Here is a 17,708-nt window from a genome sequence, read left to right as displayed (position 1 = left end):
AAAGAAATAGATATATTAAACGTCAGTTCCTTCAGCTGTCATTTGCCGCCCTACATGCTTCCTTTTTCTTGTTTCCGTGCCCGGTACCCAGGCGTGTGAGGAAGAGGCTGCCTGTGTCATTATGTGTGCGGCGGTCAAGTACAATATCCGGGGTCCTGCCCTCATCCCGAGAATGAAGACCAAGCACCGAATCTACTACATCGCCCTCTTCTCCGTGGTCCTGCTGGGCCTCATTGCCACTGGCATGTTCCAGTTCTGGCCCCATTCCATCGAGTCCTCCAACGACTGGAGTGTGGAGAAGCGCAGTGTCCGCGACGTGCCTGTGGTCAGGCTGCCCGCCGATAGCCCCATCCCCGAGCGGGGTGATCTCAGTTGCAGAATGCACACGTGCTTTGATGTCTACCGCTGTGGCTTCAACCCAAAGAACAAAATCAAGGTGTATATCTACTCGCTGAAAAAGTACGTGGATGACGGTGGCGTCCCGGTCAGCAGCGCCATCTCCCGGGAGTATAATGAACTGCTCACGGCCATCTCCGACAGCGATTACTACACCGACGACATCGCCCGCGCCTGCCTGTTTGTGCCGTCCATCGACGTGCTCAACCAGAACACGCTCCGCATTAAGGAGACGGCTCAAGCGCTGGCCCAGCTCTCCAGGTACCTAGTGCTTGGACGGCGCGGAGCCGGGGCCTTCAGGGAACTGAAGGGAAGGCGCAGGAGAGGCCTGTTTTCCTCTTGAGCTGGCTTCCAGCTTCTGTCTTTTTTTATGGGAGGGAATGTGGGTGTGCTGTAAGCGGCTGGCCCTGACTGGTGAAAACCAGCCTGCCAACGTGCGGCCGCTGTGGGCTCCCCACTTCTTAGAGTTTAAAAAACTAGGGATGATTCCTCTTCCCATACTTTTCCTTTCAAATTTAAATACTACGCCCCCCTCCCCATTACTCATATAATATGTGTTCTCTGTAAAAGGGTCTGAAAATACAGGTAAACAAAAAGAAGAGGGTAAGACTCATTCCATAATCCTGCTTCTAAGAGATAACCATTATTATGTTAGTTATTTTTAAGTCATTTTTACATAAAAATATATATGCACCATATATATATTTTTGTATATAAATATGTACATATGCATATATATGTATATACATCTTTGTTAAGAACGGGATCACACAGTATATACTCTCTTGCTGCCTTTTTCCCTTAATATGTCTGGAATACATTTTCAAATAATTTCACATTCTTTTACTGTATAATTTTAAGGTTTGTATAGTATTTCATTTTGCCCTTGTTCCATAATGTATTTAACCAGCCTTCTCTGTTTTATTTATTTTTTGTTCCTTTAACCAAACGGTGAACATTGAGAGAGTTTTCAGGTTTTCCTTACCGTAAGCAGTTCTGTGGGGGGCAAGTTTGAAGTACATCCACATCCACCCATTTTTCCTTTCGTGGAGCCAGGCCTAGTGCCTGATGTCCTGCTGAGTTTTCAAGGAACTCCCTTTGCATGCCTGAGAAGTGGCCCTGTGTTGGGTTGGGGATACTTGCGACTTATCATCCAATAACTGACTCTTGTTTTTGTTTCTTCATCGTCAACATGTGCATTTTTCTACATGTTCAATTTCTTAATAGATGGGATCGCGGTACAAACCACCTGCTGTTCAACATGTTGCCTGGAGGCCCCCCAGATTATAACACAGCTCTGGATGTCCCCAGAGACAGGTAGGTGTATTTGGGGTTCTCACTGTGGTGGCTTTCTGTTTATGTGAAATCATGTTCCTAAGCCTCCTCGGACTTACTGTGTAATCAGAACTGTTTCTTTGTAAATAAAAAATTGCCTGGGCATTTCCCTCCTCGAGACACACAATGATTTGAGACCTGCTTACATCTGTTGTGAGAACCAATTGGAGCTCATGTTCTAGCGTAGCGTCTTACAAAACCTTTTCCTCAATCTGGGTGATGCTGCCCTGAGTGTCGCAGCCCTGCCCCCTAAGGCCTGGGTCACGAGTGGCTTGTGACAGCGGTCTGTGGATTTGGGAGCTTTTGCCAAAAGCAGAGCCACAGCTTACTGAGGGGAGGGGATGGATGTGTGAAAGTGATGCCTGGAGCCTGTAAGATCAGGAGACAGCAAACGAGGCCATTCTGATTAGCATTCACGCTGTTGTTTCAGTCAGTGTGGTTCTTGCCTTTCTTCCTTTTTTCTTTCTCTCCTTCTCACCCTGCCCCTTTTCTTCCCTCCTAGTAAAACCTTCCAAATGGGTAGATGTGGTGTAGGGGGGACTAGGCTTGCATGATTATGCTTTTGAGTCACTTACTATATTTCTCAGCCCTTTTATACATTGACTGACCCACTGTGGCTGGAGGCTTCCTGGAAAGCTTGGGAATGAGGAGCCACTTAAGGTTCCTCTCCTAGTACTGGGTTCAAGGCTTTGAGGAGAGCAGAAAGTTTGGGCCCAAGATAAGGGTCCCGGGCAATATGCTGAAGGTATAGGATGTTTTAAGTTTGTATATGAACTCATAAACAATTTTATTACAGTTGATGTTTAACTCTTAAAATCACTGTTACTGAAAAAGGTGGACGAAAAGCCTGAGACCAGCTAAGTGTTCTCAACTTGTGAGAGGCTAACGTCATTTATGAAAATCTACTCTTAGTACTACTTTTTCCCAGAAGAATAGACCTAAGCCCTCTTTGCTTTAAGGATTATCTAGAGTCAGTGTTGTGTTTTGATCTGGAAATCCAACTATCGCTAGAAGAGAGGAACACACCACGACCACTCCTCAGTTTTGTTGTAGAAACCATTCTGGACGGCAGAGGGCAGTCAGGCCACACAGGTACTGTAGAAACCAGCTAAACACAAAGTGAGCCTTACTTGGCTCTCAGCCCCAGTGTTCCTGAGTGGGCTACTGTTTTATGGATTTGGTTGTTCTGGGAAAGGGGGAAATACTTTAGAGAATAGAGACGGGAAGGAAAAGAGCTGTTAGGAATGCAATGTCTTCACCTGCTGTTCTGGGTTTATTTTGAGAAAGGCTTATTTCTGTTTGGGACATTTTGCTTTTTGCTGACATTTTGGTATATGTATCTGCATGGGAGAAGGATTTTATTTTTATCAAGTGCACATGTTAAATGGGGTTTCATTTCTCTGCAGGAAAGTGTCAAGTGGTCAGGGGAAACTTTTAAGTTCTTGCTAGTTCCTAGGTGTTAAGGATCAGGGAGGTGAAATTGTTTTCCCTATGCAGGTATTTTTGTAAATGATTAGAGGCAATCTTTTAGCACGTAATGAATCACCAGATAGTGCTTTATCTTTGCATGTGGGAAATTTCATTTTGAAACCTAGGTGGTCTTCTGGTTGGGGTAAGAAATTATGGATTTGTTTGTTAATTTTTCCTATTGTTTGTCCTTGCTCCTGGATTCAGAGGAGGCAAGAGCCTCTCTGCTTTGCATTTTGCATTTTGTAAGTGCAGTGAAGCTGGCTCCAGGTCTGTCACCTGATAGTCACCAAACATCTAACCGTTGTTCACATTTACCTGTCTCATAGATATTTTTTTACGGTTTATTGGATTCAGTAAATCAATATGACCAATAAAATTGGTAAAATTGGTCGTTCCCCCCCCAAAAAAAAACCTGAAGCTTTATATTAGAGGAATTTGCAGGCCTGAGTGCACACATAGTATAAAAGAAAGCAAAGGATAATCCTTCAGATGAAGTGTGTTTAGGCACTGTGAATACTCCTAAACACACTGAGCTGTGAGAACATCTGAGGAAAGACGCCGACTAGCGACTGTGTAGTAAGGAGGCCGCGGGGAGGCTTCAGTGACAGGAGATGACCTAGGGTCAGGAAGTCTTGGAAAGTGCTAAAAATGCCAGAGGACACGTTGAGTGATATAACACTTAGCCTGGCATGAATCTGATCATCATAGTAATACTTTTTTAAATGCAAGATTTCTATCCAATCTCTTGCACCTTTGGAACTGATCTCTGATTTGCAGATACATAATGGGAAAACAGAATGTGCTTCTCAGAAATACCCTTTTCAGTCAATGTAAAACACGTGTTCCGTAGAGCAAGGGATGCTTACAATATTTTCTTCATTACAGTGCTATGGGAACACTGGTAGAATGTTCCCAGGGGGTAGGGTGGGGGCTATGCACTGGTAGTAGGAAAGCATGCAGTCTGAGGCATGTCACTTAAAGTTGAAGTCTTGTCAATAGCAGGGCCTGTGTAAGGCCTGTTTGACTAATTATAGTCATGGCTCTTTCCGAGATCATAAATGGAGATCGCATGTGTATGATCTGTGACATAAGACATGCTTCAGATCGCATGCTTTCGTACTACCAGTGCATAACCCCCACACTACCCCCTGGGAACAGAATAGCAGTAAAAGTTGGTATGATATATACCTGCTTCCTTTCTCACCACATATGCACACCTCTCTCTTCTGAGGCTGTGGGTGTAATTACCTAATCACTCACTATGCTGGCTTACCTGGCCTGCCCACTGCCTGTGTATTGGATTCACGTTTGCTTCTCTGTACATAGGTCATGGGGGCCCATACAGTCTGCTTGCCATCATGGCCAACTCATGTTGGATGGATTCATTGCTCAATGCTAATCAAGAAAAATAAGACCGTGTGTTGGTACTAAGGATAGTCATTAAGTTTTACAGAGTAGACTGGCAGCCGGAGAGATTTTTTGCCTGCACATTACCTCACTAACCAATTCTTGGTTTCATAAAGCTTAAACAAACAGATTGGGATTTCCAGGGGTGGTTTGAAAATCTTTGAACTTTAACTGGTCATGTTAGAAGGGAATGTACGCTGTCATCAGGGCAAGGAGAGGATTGGTAGCAATCAATACTGCAAAAAATGTGGTTTCTTGGTTCAGACATTTTGGCTCAGACTATGCAGTGTGTGGAACTGGCAAAACTCTTCCCCAGTAAGTGATTTAGATGAGGCTGGGGCCCCAAAGACAGAATAGCAGTAAAAGTTGGTGTGATACACACCTGCTTCCTTTCTCTGATGAAGTGTCATTATACTACTTGCTGGATCCAATTAAAACAGTGTGTTAACAGCTTTCTGTTTAAGGAGAATGAAAGCTAGGACATGTAAACTGCAAGAGAAGCACTGAGGGTCCAATTCTGGATTCTGCTTCCTGTGCAGGGAATTGGTTAATAAGACGGAGTAACTGGAATGGATGGTGATTGCTGGTAGAGGCTACATGATTGACATGTAGCTCTGGGATGACAGTGTTCCTCTTATTGTGCAGGAGTTGAAGAGTAGGGTATGACTTTTGGGAGAGGTGCGTGGGGTCTGGAAAAGGTAGCGGTGGCCTATTCAGAGGGTGTCCTCTGGGCTGTGATATATTTTTAAAAATGGAAAATAAGGGAAGACTACTTCGGACTCCAGAGGAAGGCTGGTGACTCAGGGAGAGAATGCAGCTGGAGTCCAGAAGATGCGAATGTAAAACAGCACAGCATCTGTAGAAAAACGACTCCGTAAACATTAGCTGTTGTTGATACTAAGACTCAATCATAGCCGGTTCTTGAATAATGTCATTTCGTTTGTTATATATGTCATTTTGTCGACTTTGTTTCGTTATAACATCAATGAGATGCCTAGGAACTTAATTCTTTATATCAGTTAGCCTGTAGTAAAACTGGGGCTGTTATGTGCTGTTTGCTTCAAGTCGTAGAACCTACCCACAACGTTACGTGAGGACTGACTTGTTGTACTCCTATCCCTTGCCACAGAGCCTATCAGAATGAAGGCCTTTCTCATTGTTTGACAAAATGTTTTGCTTTCAGGGCTCTGTTGGCTGGTGGTGGCTTTTCTACGTGGACTTACCGGCAAGGCTACGATGTCAGCATTCCTGTGTATAGTCCGCTGTCAGCTGAGGTGGACCTTCCAGAGAAAGGACCAGGGTAAGGTGCATTCAGCACAGCCAGAGCCAGCGTGGCAGGTATCACAGCAATCACTGCATCGATTACAGGCCAGGGTCCTTGAGTGTGCCAGCTTTCCCACCCACCCCAATCCCGTTGATCCTTCATTGTTCTCTATCTCAGTAAATTGACACTGCTGTCTACCACGCTTTCCAAATCAGAAATCTACATGGTGTCCTTAACTCCTTTCACTCCCTCACTTCAATACCAAAAGAATAAGTCCTATTGACGCGACATCCTGAATATTTCTTAGATCTGTCTACTACTCCATCTCTTCTGCCGGTACCCTGTACCAGGTTGCTGTCATCCCTTCCTTGGGTTGCTGAAATGGCCTCCTATTTGGTTTCCCGGCCTCTAGTCTCGCTGCTCTCCAGTCTGACTTTACATTGCCCTTAAGGATAAAGCCCAGATTACTCACAATGTCTTTCAAGACCCCCTATCACATGACCACCGTCTCCATCTTTAGCTGTTTTTTTTTTTTTATAAATTATTATTATTTTTTGTAATTTTTAGAATGAGCTTTACTCTCTCCATTTTTCCAGGCTACAAAACTCTCTACTGATTGGAAATCTTTTTCCTTATTTTCATCAGACTAATGACTGGCTTGTTCTTCAGGTTTCCACTTGAATACCTCTTACTCGAAGGGCACTTGCTTAGCCCCTGGATGACCCTTCTGCTTTATGCTCCCATCGCAGCCTGCACTTCTGCACCACCCATTAGGCCCTGTTGTGATGAGTTGCTCAAAGCCTCTCTGCTTTGGATTTTGTAAGTGCCGTGAAGTTGGCGCCAGGTCTGTTTTTTAACTGCCATGTCCTCTGTGCCTGGCACCATTGGCTCTGATTTTTGATATGTGAGTGAGTAAATGAGAAGAGCTGACAGCATGGATGCAGGAGGCATTTTGGTCTCCCCTTTCTTACTATAATCTATTTAAAGTTGTGCTAATACACGGTGCGATCTCAGTGAGCTTTAAACAAACCTGATGACAGTAACAGTATGCTTTACATGTGTGCTAAGGGCTTGTGTGTGAAGGTGACTGATTTGCATATTGCCACCCTAGAAATGTCATACTGGCTGAGGATGAAAAGCCCACACATAGTATTTGGTCTCAGAAATGAGTCTCAAGGCAATAGTTTGCTTACAGAACATTAGAACCACTCTCAAAGCAGCTCAAACTTCCTCTTACAAGCCATTATGGATTAGAGAAGAACTTCTCCAAGCTGAAGGCATTTCTGTCCCGTGTGTGTGTGTCCTACCATGTGGTCCGGGACCAAATTCTGATCTTGCTTTAGATATAGCAAATTACGTGTTATTTAGACAGTGTCTAAAGCCCAGGTGATATCGAAACATCTTTTCCTCTACCCGTAGGCAAGTGCAAAGAAGTGCAAAGAAAAGACTGGATCTTTCATGAACTTGTTGCTTAGGTCAGCTTTCTGAATTTTTTTCTGTTAGAGGACTCCCAGAGCTGACTTAGTGTATTTTATTATTGACACATAATTCATATACAATAAAATACACTCTTTTAAAGCATGTACTGTTCAGTGAGTTTTTTAAAAATTGAGATATGATTGACATATAACATTGTGTAAGTTTTAGGTGTACAATGTGTTGATTTGATACAATTCACTGGTTTTTAGTACATTCACAAAGTTGTACAATTGTTGTTATCACTACTACCTAATTCCAGAATATTTTATCACCCCCAGAATAAACCTAATACTTATTAGCTGTCACTCTCTCTCCCTGCCCTCAAAGTTCATACCTACTGCCCCCAGCAACAACCACTAATATACTTTGTCTCTATGGATTTGCTCATTCTGAACATTTCATATAAATGTAGTCATACAACATGTAGCCTTTTGTGTCTTCTTTCACTTGGTATAATATTTTCAAGGTTTAGCTGTCTCGTAGCATGGAATCAGTACTTCATCCTTTCTTGGCTGCATAATATTTCACCAGATAGATATACCACATTTTGTTTGTCCATTCATCAGTTGACAGACATTTGGGTTATTTCCACTTTTTAGCAATTATGAGTAATGCGATCAACATTTGTGTACAAGTCTTTATGTAAACATGTTTTCAATTCTCTTGGATATATACCTAGGAGTAGAATTGCTGAGTCATGTGGTCAGTCTCTGTTTAACTTTTTGAGGAACTGCCAGATTTTTTTCCAAAACGGCTATACCATTTGACCCACCAGCAATGTATAGAGGGTTTCGGTTTCTCCAAATCCTTGTCAACACGTGTTACTGTCTTTTTTATTGTAACCATTTTAGTGGATGTGAGGCGGTATCTCATAGTTTTGATTTGCATACCTCTAATTAGTAACGGTGAGTATCTTTTCATGTGCTTCTTGGTCATTTATATAACCTCTCTGAAGAAATGTTTATTCAAATAATTTGCCCACTTTTAAATTGGTTTTTATTTTTATTGTTGAGTTGTGAGAATTTTAAAATATATTTTATATACTAGACCCTTATCAGATATATGATTTGTAAATATTTTCTCCAAGGCTGTAGGTAGTATTTTCACTTTCTTGATAGTGTCTTTTGATGCACAAAAATTTCTAATTTTAATGAAGTCCAATTTATTTTTCCTTTGGTTGCTTGTATTTTTGGTGTCACACTTAAGAAAACATTGCATAATTCAAGGTCATAAAGATTTACACCTGTGTTTTCTTCTACGAATTTTATAGTTTTAGCTCTTACATTTTGTTTTTTGACCCATTTTGAGTTAATTTTTGATATGGTGTGGGGTAAGGATCCAACTTCATTCTTTTACTTGTGGATATCCAGTTGTCTTGGCAATACTTGTTGAAAAGACTATTCTATTCCCATTGAATGATCTTGGCATGATTGTTGAAAATCAACTGACCACAGGTACGTGGGTTTATTTCTGAACTCTCAGTTCTGTTCCATTGGTCTGTATGTCCTTACGCCACTACCACACTGTCTTGATTACTGTAGCTTTGTAGTAAATTTTGAAACTGATAAATGTGAGTCCTCCAACTTTGTTCTTCTTTTTCAAGGTTTTTCTTTTTTTGTTTGTTTTGTTTTAGTTATTTTCATTTCAGTTTTAATTACTTTTTTTTATAATGCAACTTGAATAATTACAAATAAAAAATGATCTAAACTCTGCTTATACAACTACAAAACTAGAACATTTGCACATTAAATACAAACAAATCTACAAAACTAATCACATTCAGGCTAACATAACATGATAGCTGGGACTTTTTCTTTGAAACTGAATTTTCTCTTTCCAGGTGAATATGGAGTTAATTATGGTTTTTGGGGGTTCAACATGCCTATACTGCTGCATGCTGGGTGATGATGTACTTCTCCCTACCTCTTTTATTATTTGGACAACCAGAAGCTTCCTTTTATATAACATATTGTGACGTCATTTATCTTCATCTGGTACAGATGCATGATTCATATTTTCCCTCAACATTTTATTAATGAAAATCTTAGAGCAGACAACAAAGTTTAAAAAGTTTTACAGTTGCGTTCTTAATAAAATGTTAATTTTAGAGTTTCAAAAAATTTTATAACAAACAGATGTATTCCCATCACTTAGATGCTGGCGTTAGCATTTTACTATCCTCGCTTTACATGATTTACATTTTAAGTCTTCCCCTTTTCTCATTAGTCCACTAAATACAAATTTGAACAATGAAAACTTTTAATGGTATTCAGCACTAATTATGAGCAAAATATATGCCTATACTATTTTTTTTTTGGCTCATCATCAAGATGCAAATACAAAAATAATTCTTATAGAGAATTTGTAATTGGAGAAAATGATATGTAGCTCAATGCCATGCTTTGAGGTTGGATTTCCATAAATTGAGAAAGGGTGACCTGTGTTAGCCCAGCTTGTACCCTTTTGGGTGGTACAAGCTTTTGGCATGTACCTAGGATTTTAATTTGGCATATTTATGAAGCACTAGATATGAATAACTATAATAAGTAAAGTCAGTTGAACTTTAAAAAAAGATTTATTCCTGTGCTTGCTGTTTCTGTGAACATTTACTCAAATTTAAATCAGTTGGGTGATTTTGAAAATTTTTCTAACGCTTTGCCTTTTTGCCTTTTTTTCTTTATTTCCCTGAAGTTGTTCCAGAAATTGTTTTATTCAGTTCACTTCAGTTCAACTAAAACTTTTATTGAAGACCTATTTGGACCAAGTATGGCTATTAGGCTGGTGGTTCTCAGCAGGGGAGGACAGTTGATTTTGTCTCCCTGGGACGTTTGGCAATATAAGGAGCTATTTTTTCCTGTCACGACTGAGGTTGTGTGTGTCAGGAGTCCCTACGACCACCTCCGATTTGCCAGGAGGACTCACAGGAGTTAGCATATAGGTGCACTCATGCTATGATTTATCACAGCAAAAGGGTACAAAGCGTAGTCAGCAAAGGGAAAAGGTGCATGGGGTGAAGTCCGAGGAAACCAGGTGCAAGCATCCCAGGGTCCCCTCCCAGTGGTGTCACACAGGATGCGCTTAATTCTCCCTGCCACAAATTGTGACGTGTGAAATGTGCGAGGGAAACTTGTTAGAGACTCAGTGCCCAGGGTTTTTATTAGGAGTTAATCACATGGGCAGTCTGTGCTTGCATTTGCCAGAATTCCAGACACCCAGAAGGAAAGCAGGTATTCACCATAAACCATGTTGTTTATACACACATCTGGGCACAGTTCTTATCAGTTCTAGGGATGGTGGAAAATCTCCCAAAATTGGAGTTTCCAGTCACCAGCCAATTGCCAGCCTGTCAGAGGATAACAGTCAGGCCTGTGACGTTAACTCTTCTGCGCAGGGAGTTCCTGGCATCTGCTGGATGGAGGCCAGGGATGCTGCCAAACCTCTGCAATGTTCAGGTCAACTCCCACAGCAAAGAATTACTGGGTCCAAATGTCAGCAGTGCTGCTGTGGAGAAAGCCTGGGTCAGGCAGAGAGAGCCAGTGAGGAGCAGGTCTGTGAGGTCAGCTCAGCTGCCTCCGGGCCTCTGTCTTTCTTAAGACCGCTTGAACTAAACTCTATTTATTATCTATAATCTCTCTAGTATAATCTAGCTCTCTTATATTAGTTTAAGACTCTTAATTCCGTTCAGATTTAATCCAGGGAAGAAAACGTGCTGAAAAGAAGAGATTTGGTAAACATAGGAGAACAAATCACTCTGAACAGTCAAAATTATTTTCACAGATTTAAATTGTTATATTGGTAGTAGTTTTCTTAGTAACTTAATCTAATTAGTATGTATCATTAGACTGAAACTGAGATCGTTTCTGAAGTTCTGTGGTTCAGTAACTAGATAGAGTAACCGTGTATCTTCTAGTGTATTAGAAGAAAGTCCGAGCCACGTTGCGCATGATTCTCCCTCTGCTGGCCAGTTGGTGGATTTCTGCATCTCCACTTAGATCCACATTTCCCCTCCAGCCTAGCCTGCAGTTTGGCCCTGCAGCTGTGGTGTTTCTTTTATAAACCACACTACCCTCCCTCCCCACTCCACCCCCCAAGAAAAGTCTAAAAAGAAAAATAAGGCGAAGTCGGGCTCCAGACTCATCATCCTTTCCAGAGACTTGGGAGGAGGCAGGGTGGGTGACCTTATGGCAGCATTTTGGATTGTTGCTCTTTGTGAGAGTTGCTTTTTAAGGGAATTCCCACATCTCTTGAGGGATCCAGAGTAGCGAGAGCTTTGTTTTTATTTTTATTTTAAATCTCTCTCAATATTTTTTCAATGGGAAGCTGAGGGTTGTTGCTATTGATAGCTTCTTCTCACAGCTGTGTTGGCCTCAGCTGGAATTCTTGTCATTTTCTCTCTAAAAGGAACTAAATTGGGAGTTTACAACGGTTCCTATTGAGGGAGACTTTAAGTTCTCAGCATGATTTTACTTAAACTTAGATACCAGCACTGCTGGGAGGAAACATGAAAGTCATAACTACTAATTTTAGTCCTTAAAAGAAAAACAAATCCGCCTTAAAATTATGTTTGCTTAAAACTGAAATGGTCGTCCTCCACCAACCCTCCTGAGGTCAGGGAGAAACAGCATGCAAGCAGGGGGCGAGCCTTTTTAGACTCTTGTTCACATCTACGCATTTGTGTCAAACATGGAGGAGTCGTAAGAATGGGGATCCAGTGGTCCTGGTGTAGAACTTGGTTTCTTAACAATGAAATCTGGACTCTGAGCCAGAGTCCTTCCTTACTTGCGAGTTTCTCTGGGCACCACACATTAACATCTGTATTTATTCCTATAAATATATCTATGTAGATGAGTCTCTATCTTTCTCTAAATGTATGTATATTAAAAACCATGCATTCATATTGATATCGCTAATTCCAGCCAATGCCGCAGGAGCATTCTGGTTTTCTCCCTTTTCTCCAGCGCCCCCCACACATTGTGCCCTGCTGTCCAGCATAGATACCCTCCCGACGACTGGGGCACCCTTTTCAGCCTGCGCATGCTCTGGCACTGTTCTGGAATTCCCACATGCCCTCCTAACTTCACTTGAGCTCCAGCGTCCCATGCCTGGTTGCCATAGCTACCTCTACCCCTGAGCCCAGTGCGGAAACCTTAACCACCTTTTTAGGGCTCTCATATGCTGCACTGGGCCATCTCCCTGCCCTTCCCAAAGTAGAAGGTCTCACCCCACAAGGCTTCAACACTCCATGTGGCCACCCCATCATGCAGAAACGCCCTCTTCCCTCCAGTTCGCCAACACTGTACACCCTCCTGCATGGACGCCATCTTGGAAGCCAACATGTCCATTCTTACTCTAGACAGTGTAGAGCACCAGTTTTATGTTGGCAGCTCTACTTAAATATAAAGTCTCCAGAAACATCCAGCAAATACCAGGTACCAGTGTCTTAGGAATTGGAAAGATCTTTAGAGACCATTTAGCCCTAACTTATACCCTGTATCCCCCAAAATAAGACCTAGCTGGACAGTCATGTCTTTTGGAGCAAAAATTAATATGAGACCTGATCTTTATTTTTTTTTTTTGAGACCTGATTTTATATTGTATTATATAAGACCTGGTCTTATAGTAAAATAAGTAAACTATAGTAAAATAAGACCAGGTCTTATATAATACAATATTATATAATTACTTATTTTTGCTCCAAAAGACTCATTAGAGTTGATTGTCCGGCTAGGTCTTATTTTTGGGGAAACACGGTACATAACTTTTCACTATAATTCCTTAATGAAAAGTTTTCTGATTTGTGATAATAATAAAAAAACTCTTACAGTCCATTTCATTTTTAAATAGCTTTATTAGTTAAGGTGGTTTTCCTGCTTGTCTTCTGAGTTTGACTTTAACACTTTCTCCTATTTAAACAGACAGGTTTGATTACAGAAATAGTTTGCAGTGATCTGAGTGCTCCCTCCCTGTATGCGATCGTCCTATCATGAGGTCCTCCCTCTGAAAGTGAATGCTGTCACAAAAGAAAAGTTGCTGAGGCTCAGGGCTGGGAGTAGAATCCAAGAGTCTGTTTCAGTGTCTAGAAGGAACACTTGGCTATAAATATCCAACTTATTGTTCAACAAATTATAATTTAGGGGGAAATTAGCCAGGACGAGGGGAACCAGTCTGTGCAGCTAATTCCAGCTGTCTCCCTGGCTAGTTGCTGTTCCACACCTTTCTTATCTCCACTTACCTTTACCCAGGCCTCTGGGTCTGAACTATCGGCCTGAGTAATTGTATCATACAGACCTTTCTGCAGTGAGGAGGTGACCTGTATTTGTGCTGTCAGGTACCCACTAGCCACATATGGCTACTGTTCACTTGAAATGTGGATAATGTGACTGATGAACTGAATTTTAAATTTTGTTTAATTTTAATTAATTTAAATGTAAATGGCCTGATGTGGCTAATTGCTTTTGGACAGTGAAGTTCTAGGGAATCTGTTTATTCATTTTTTCCTTCACTGTGGTGTGGGAAATGCCCTTTGCTTTTTTTTTTTTTTTTTCCAGAAATTACCAAAATTTCTTTGTACAAAGAAATTACCAAAAGAAGTGGTTTTAAGGATTTAAAAGCAATCTGGCTGTGATATGTGTTGCTCTGTTTTTTGGAGTTTAAGTTTATTTAGCTGATCTGACTGGGTAGGCCAGTGTTCTCCTTCTCCACTCATTTCTCTGTGTGTTTGGACCTGAAGCTTCATGCTCGGTTAAAGATGACTTCAGTTAGAGAATGATTGATTATTCTTTGGCAGTGGATGTGTGAACCTCTACATGAGTCTAAGAAACTAAAGAAAAATAAAACAATTACGCTTCCTTTCTCTCCAAAGCACAAAAGGGAAAGAGAGAGAGAGAGAGAGAGAGAGAGAGAGAGAGAGAGAGAGAGGAGGGTTCACAGAGTATAGGTTTTTGGTTCTTTCTTCTGTATAGACTTGCACTACCTTGCCTGGGGACGTTGCCTGTGAATTGCATCGCCCTAGTATTTCCCTGGTCTATGCCAGTTAGAGGTAGATTTAAGTAAGTCCTACTTCTAGGTGTGATGTGTGTTTCGTTTCTTCCTGGAACCTGCTGTATATTATTTTTTTTTTGGCATTGGTCCCTAGTGGTATCTCAACCTATACATAGTGTTTATGCTCCGTAACCTCTCTGTCTTCTGGGAATCTTGCCTTCCAGGAGGGAATTATTTACCGTCCGATCTCCCCAAATCTTCCCCTTGACTTCCGGCATACTAACTTTGTGTTCACATTTTTTTGTCTCTTATGGAGATCTAAATGGCACTAGACCCTTGGGAATCCTTTTTTCACTCCATTTTCTTTTGAGCAGCCTTGCTATCCAGATGTTAAGACTGGTTCCATCTTCTGGTGAACATAGTTTTTTCCACTTGTTCTCAGTTACCACTTCGGTCTTCCTAATGTCCAGGTGGTCTTGACAACGAGGGCTCTCTTTTCCTGGAGCTTCTTCATAGCGTAAGGATGCCACTCAACAGCCAGAAGCCATCTTTCTTCTATTCTGCTTTTGTCGCCAGTGCTGCCATTCAGTTTCCCTCTTATGTGAAGGAAGCAGCAGCTCTCAGTTCCTTTGCAGATCACTGAACTCAGATCTAACTAACGATAACATGTTGATGTTTCTCCCCATCAATCAACCTTTCACTCAGTTCCTCTCTGTTTACACACACACACACACACACACACACACATACACATACACACACAAATACACAAACATAACACACATAACACACATGCGCATACACACACATGCACACATACACACACGGACAATGTGTGATCCAAAAATGTGAATGTTTAAATTTTAAAAAATTTATTATAGTAAAAGACACACTGCCATTAATCCCCCTCAAAATAGTCCCCCTTGCTTCACACACACTTATCCCATCGTTCTTGCCCCTTTCTGAAGCAGTAAGTCCTCTTTTGTGAGTGTCTTTAGTTGCGCTGTCATGGCTGCCTCAATGTCCTGAATCGATTCAAAATGTTTTCCTTTCATGGTCATTTTGACTTTGGGGAAGAGCCAGAAGTCGAACGGTGCCAGAGTCAGTAAATGAGGTGGATGAGGACACACCGTAATGTTTTTATTTGACAGAAGTTGCCGTACCAGACACGATGTGTGACACAGAGCACTGCCATGATGGAGGATGAAGTAAAGACACTCACTGTATTTTTTGATCACACACGTATTTATAGTATGCTCTCTAAGTTTGGCATTTTACAAGCATTTGAACAATGCTTGTTCAAATATTCAGAACTTTTCCCAAATAAAATTTTTAACAATTGCATAATATTTCACCATGTAAATGAGTCATACCTTACCTTCTTACAGTATATACTATTTTAAACATTCAGCAGTGCTATAGGTATAGTTTCTCCAAAGAGCAAGGCATGTGAAGACTGGAGAGAAAACACTGCCGTATGTTTAATATCACAGTTTGTCTTACCTTAACTAACATACCAGCTGCAGCTTTCGAGTCACCTTCTTTTCTCCCTTACAGTCCCCGGCGATACTTCGTCCTGTCATCTCAAATGGCTCTCCATCCCGAGTACCGAGAGGAACTGGAAGCCCTCCAGGCCAAACACGGGGAGTCAGTGTTAGTACTAGATAAATGCACCAACCTCTCCGAGGGCGTTCTTTCCATCCGTAAGCGCTGCCACAAGCACCAGGTCTTCGATTACCCCCAGGTGTTACAGGTGAGTGTCATTTATTACCTCTCCAAAGGTTCAGTAGAGTCACTTCCATGAGGTAAAATTGACCTGGACAAACAGGCGTTTTCTCCAACTGCAACTAGGAGAATTCCCCAGGGGAGAAGAAGCTGTAGCATTGCTTTTTCCTGGATATGCAGACCTTCACATGCTTCAGTGTCTGGTAGGTTGTGCAGAGCTGCTTGGCCTATGAGTGCTCATATTCCTTTTAAATACTCATTTGATAAATTTACAAAGAAGCCACAGACGAAGCAGACAAATGGATTGTGCTTTTACCCCCGTTTGCCTAAGCCCGTCCAGAGAAAGTTTCTTCTTTAAGGTGGCAGCTTGTATTCTCCGTGCTGGCTCACAGGCCACAGTCAGGTTTTCCTGGGAGTGGAAGGTTTTTACTTTTTTTGTCTTTGGTGTTTTGCCATCCTTACCATGTCCTACTGGTAGCACTTAAATCATGGGAATGGCAGTGCTTCCATAACCACAGGCAAAGCAGTCCTTTTGGGGATGTTTTTTATAAACAGGATATTTGACATTCCAAGGGCATGGGGGCTAAGAAAGGAGACATGAGTTTTGTTCACTTAAATATTTAAAATACACACAGGTTAGTTCAAGGAGAAATATCAGGGATCTAGTGTGATATTTTTATTTTTTTTTAATCTCTGGATTTAAAAGGAGAACTGGCCCATGCTGAGATTGTTAAAATACTTTCTCTCAAAAAGTACTGCATCTCCTCTGGAATGTCTGACTGATAACAGTGGTGATGTGAACAGGAGTATTTATAGTAACCTTTGTCTAGACAGGAAGATTGGTTATCAGCATGAGTGTCCACATCTGGATGCCGATTCTTCAGGGAAGCTTGGGCTGTCCACCTGCACCACCGGGCACCATGACCGAGTCTCTCCTGTGACTCTCGATACTTTTCACATTTATCCCCAGAGGAGCTGGGCATATTGAGTTGCTTTATATTTATTTCTGAACTCTCCTTTTCTCTAGCTTTAAAGATGAAGTGGTGTCTTTTTTTTTTTTTTTTTTTAATCTTTACTCTCCTGAAGAGGCAAATTGGGAGAAATTGAGTGTTAGAGATAGGGCCGTTTCTTATGTTGGTTTACCTGTTGCAACTGTTTTTTTCTCCTATATATCTCTTATTTTCCTAAGTATTCCCCACATTGAGGGAGTGAATGGGGAAGAAATCTTTTCAGATTTTGCTTTTTGTTCGATTTATTCTTTCTAAATAGAATACATCTGTCTTAATGTGTTTTCAAAGGCATTGGATTCATGAAATGAATATCTTCTGTACTCAGAGCACACTGCTAGATACCTGGGGAATAGAAAGATGAAATGAGATTTGATACCTTCCCTTTGGGGGGTCCTCTAGAGAACCCGATAATGCCCAGACAAAATAATTCTGTAATAAAGTAGGTTGCAGTATGACGTTCAGCCACTGTTCCACGGTGTATTTACGTAGTACACTAGGCCTGAAAGAACCCAGTCTGTGGGAAGTCATATTGTTGAGTGTTCATAGGAAGACTCGGGCGTGGGTGTTGAACATTTTCAGAATGCCAACAGTAGAGGCAGTGAAGTAACACTGAAGAGTGGAAACGTAAAACACTGCAACCA

At 41.5% G+C, this 17,708-nt stretch overlaps 1 protein-coding gene across 1 annotated transcript in view; it reads left to right on the top strand.

The window, feature by feature from the left end:
• EXT2 (exostosin glycosyltransferase 2) overlaps window positions 1–17,708 on the top strand; it is a 126,544-nt gene that overhangs the window by 9,628 nt on the left and 99,208 nt on the right. The window contains exons 2-5 of the mRNA XM_081062596.1: window positions 92–657; window positions 1,624–1,713; window positions 5,792–5,908; window positions 15,890–16,085. Of these exons, the coding sequence (XP_080918722.1) occupies window positions 122–657; window positions 1,624–1,713; window positions 5,792–5,908; window positions 15,890–16,085 (939 nt within the window). The 5' untranslated portion in view covers window positions 92–121. The remainder of the gene's footprint in view (window positions 1–91; window positions 658–1,623; window positions 1,714–5,791; window positions 5,909–15,889; window positions 16,086–17,708) is intronic.

Source organism: Rhinolophus hipposideros (assembly GCF_964194185.1).
Source record: "Rhinolophus hipposideros genome assembly, chromosome: 10".
Taxonomy (NCBI): Eukaryota; Metazoa; Chordata; class Mammalia; order Chiroptera; family Rhinolophidae; genus Rhinolophus; species Rhinolophus hipposideros.
The sequence above is the reverse complement of the archived record's forward strand: the minus strand, read 5'-3'. Positions and strand labels throughout refer to the sequence as shown.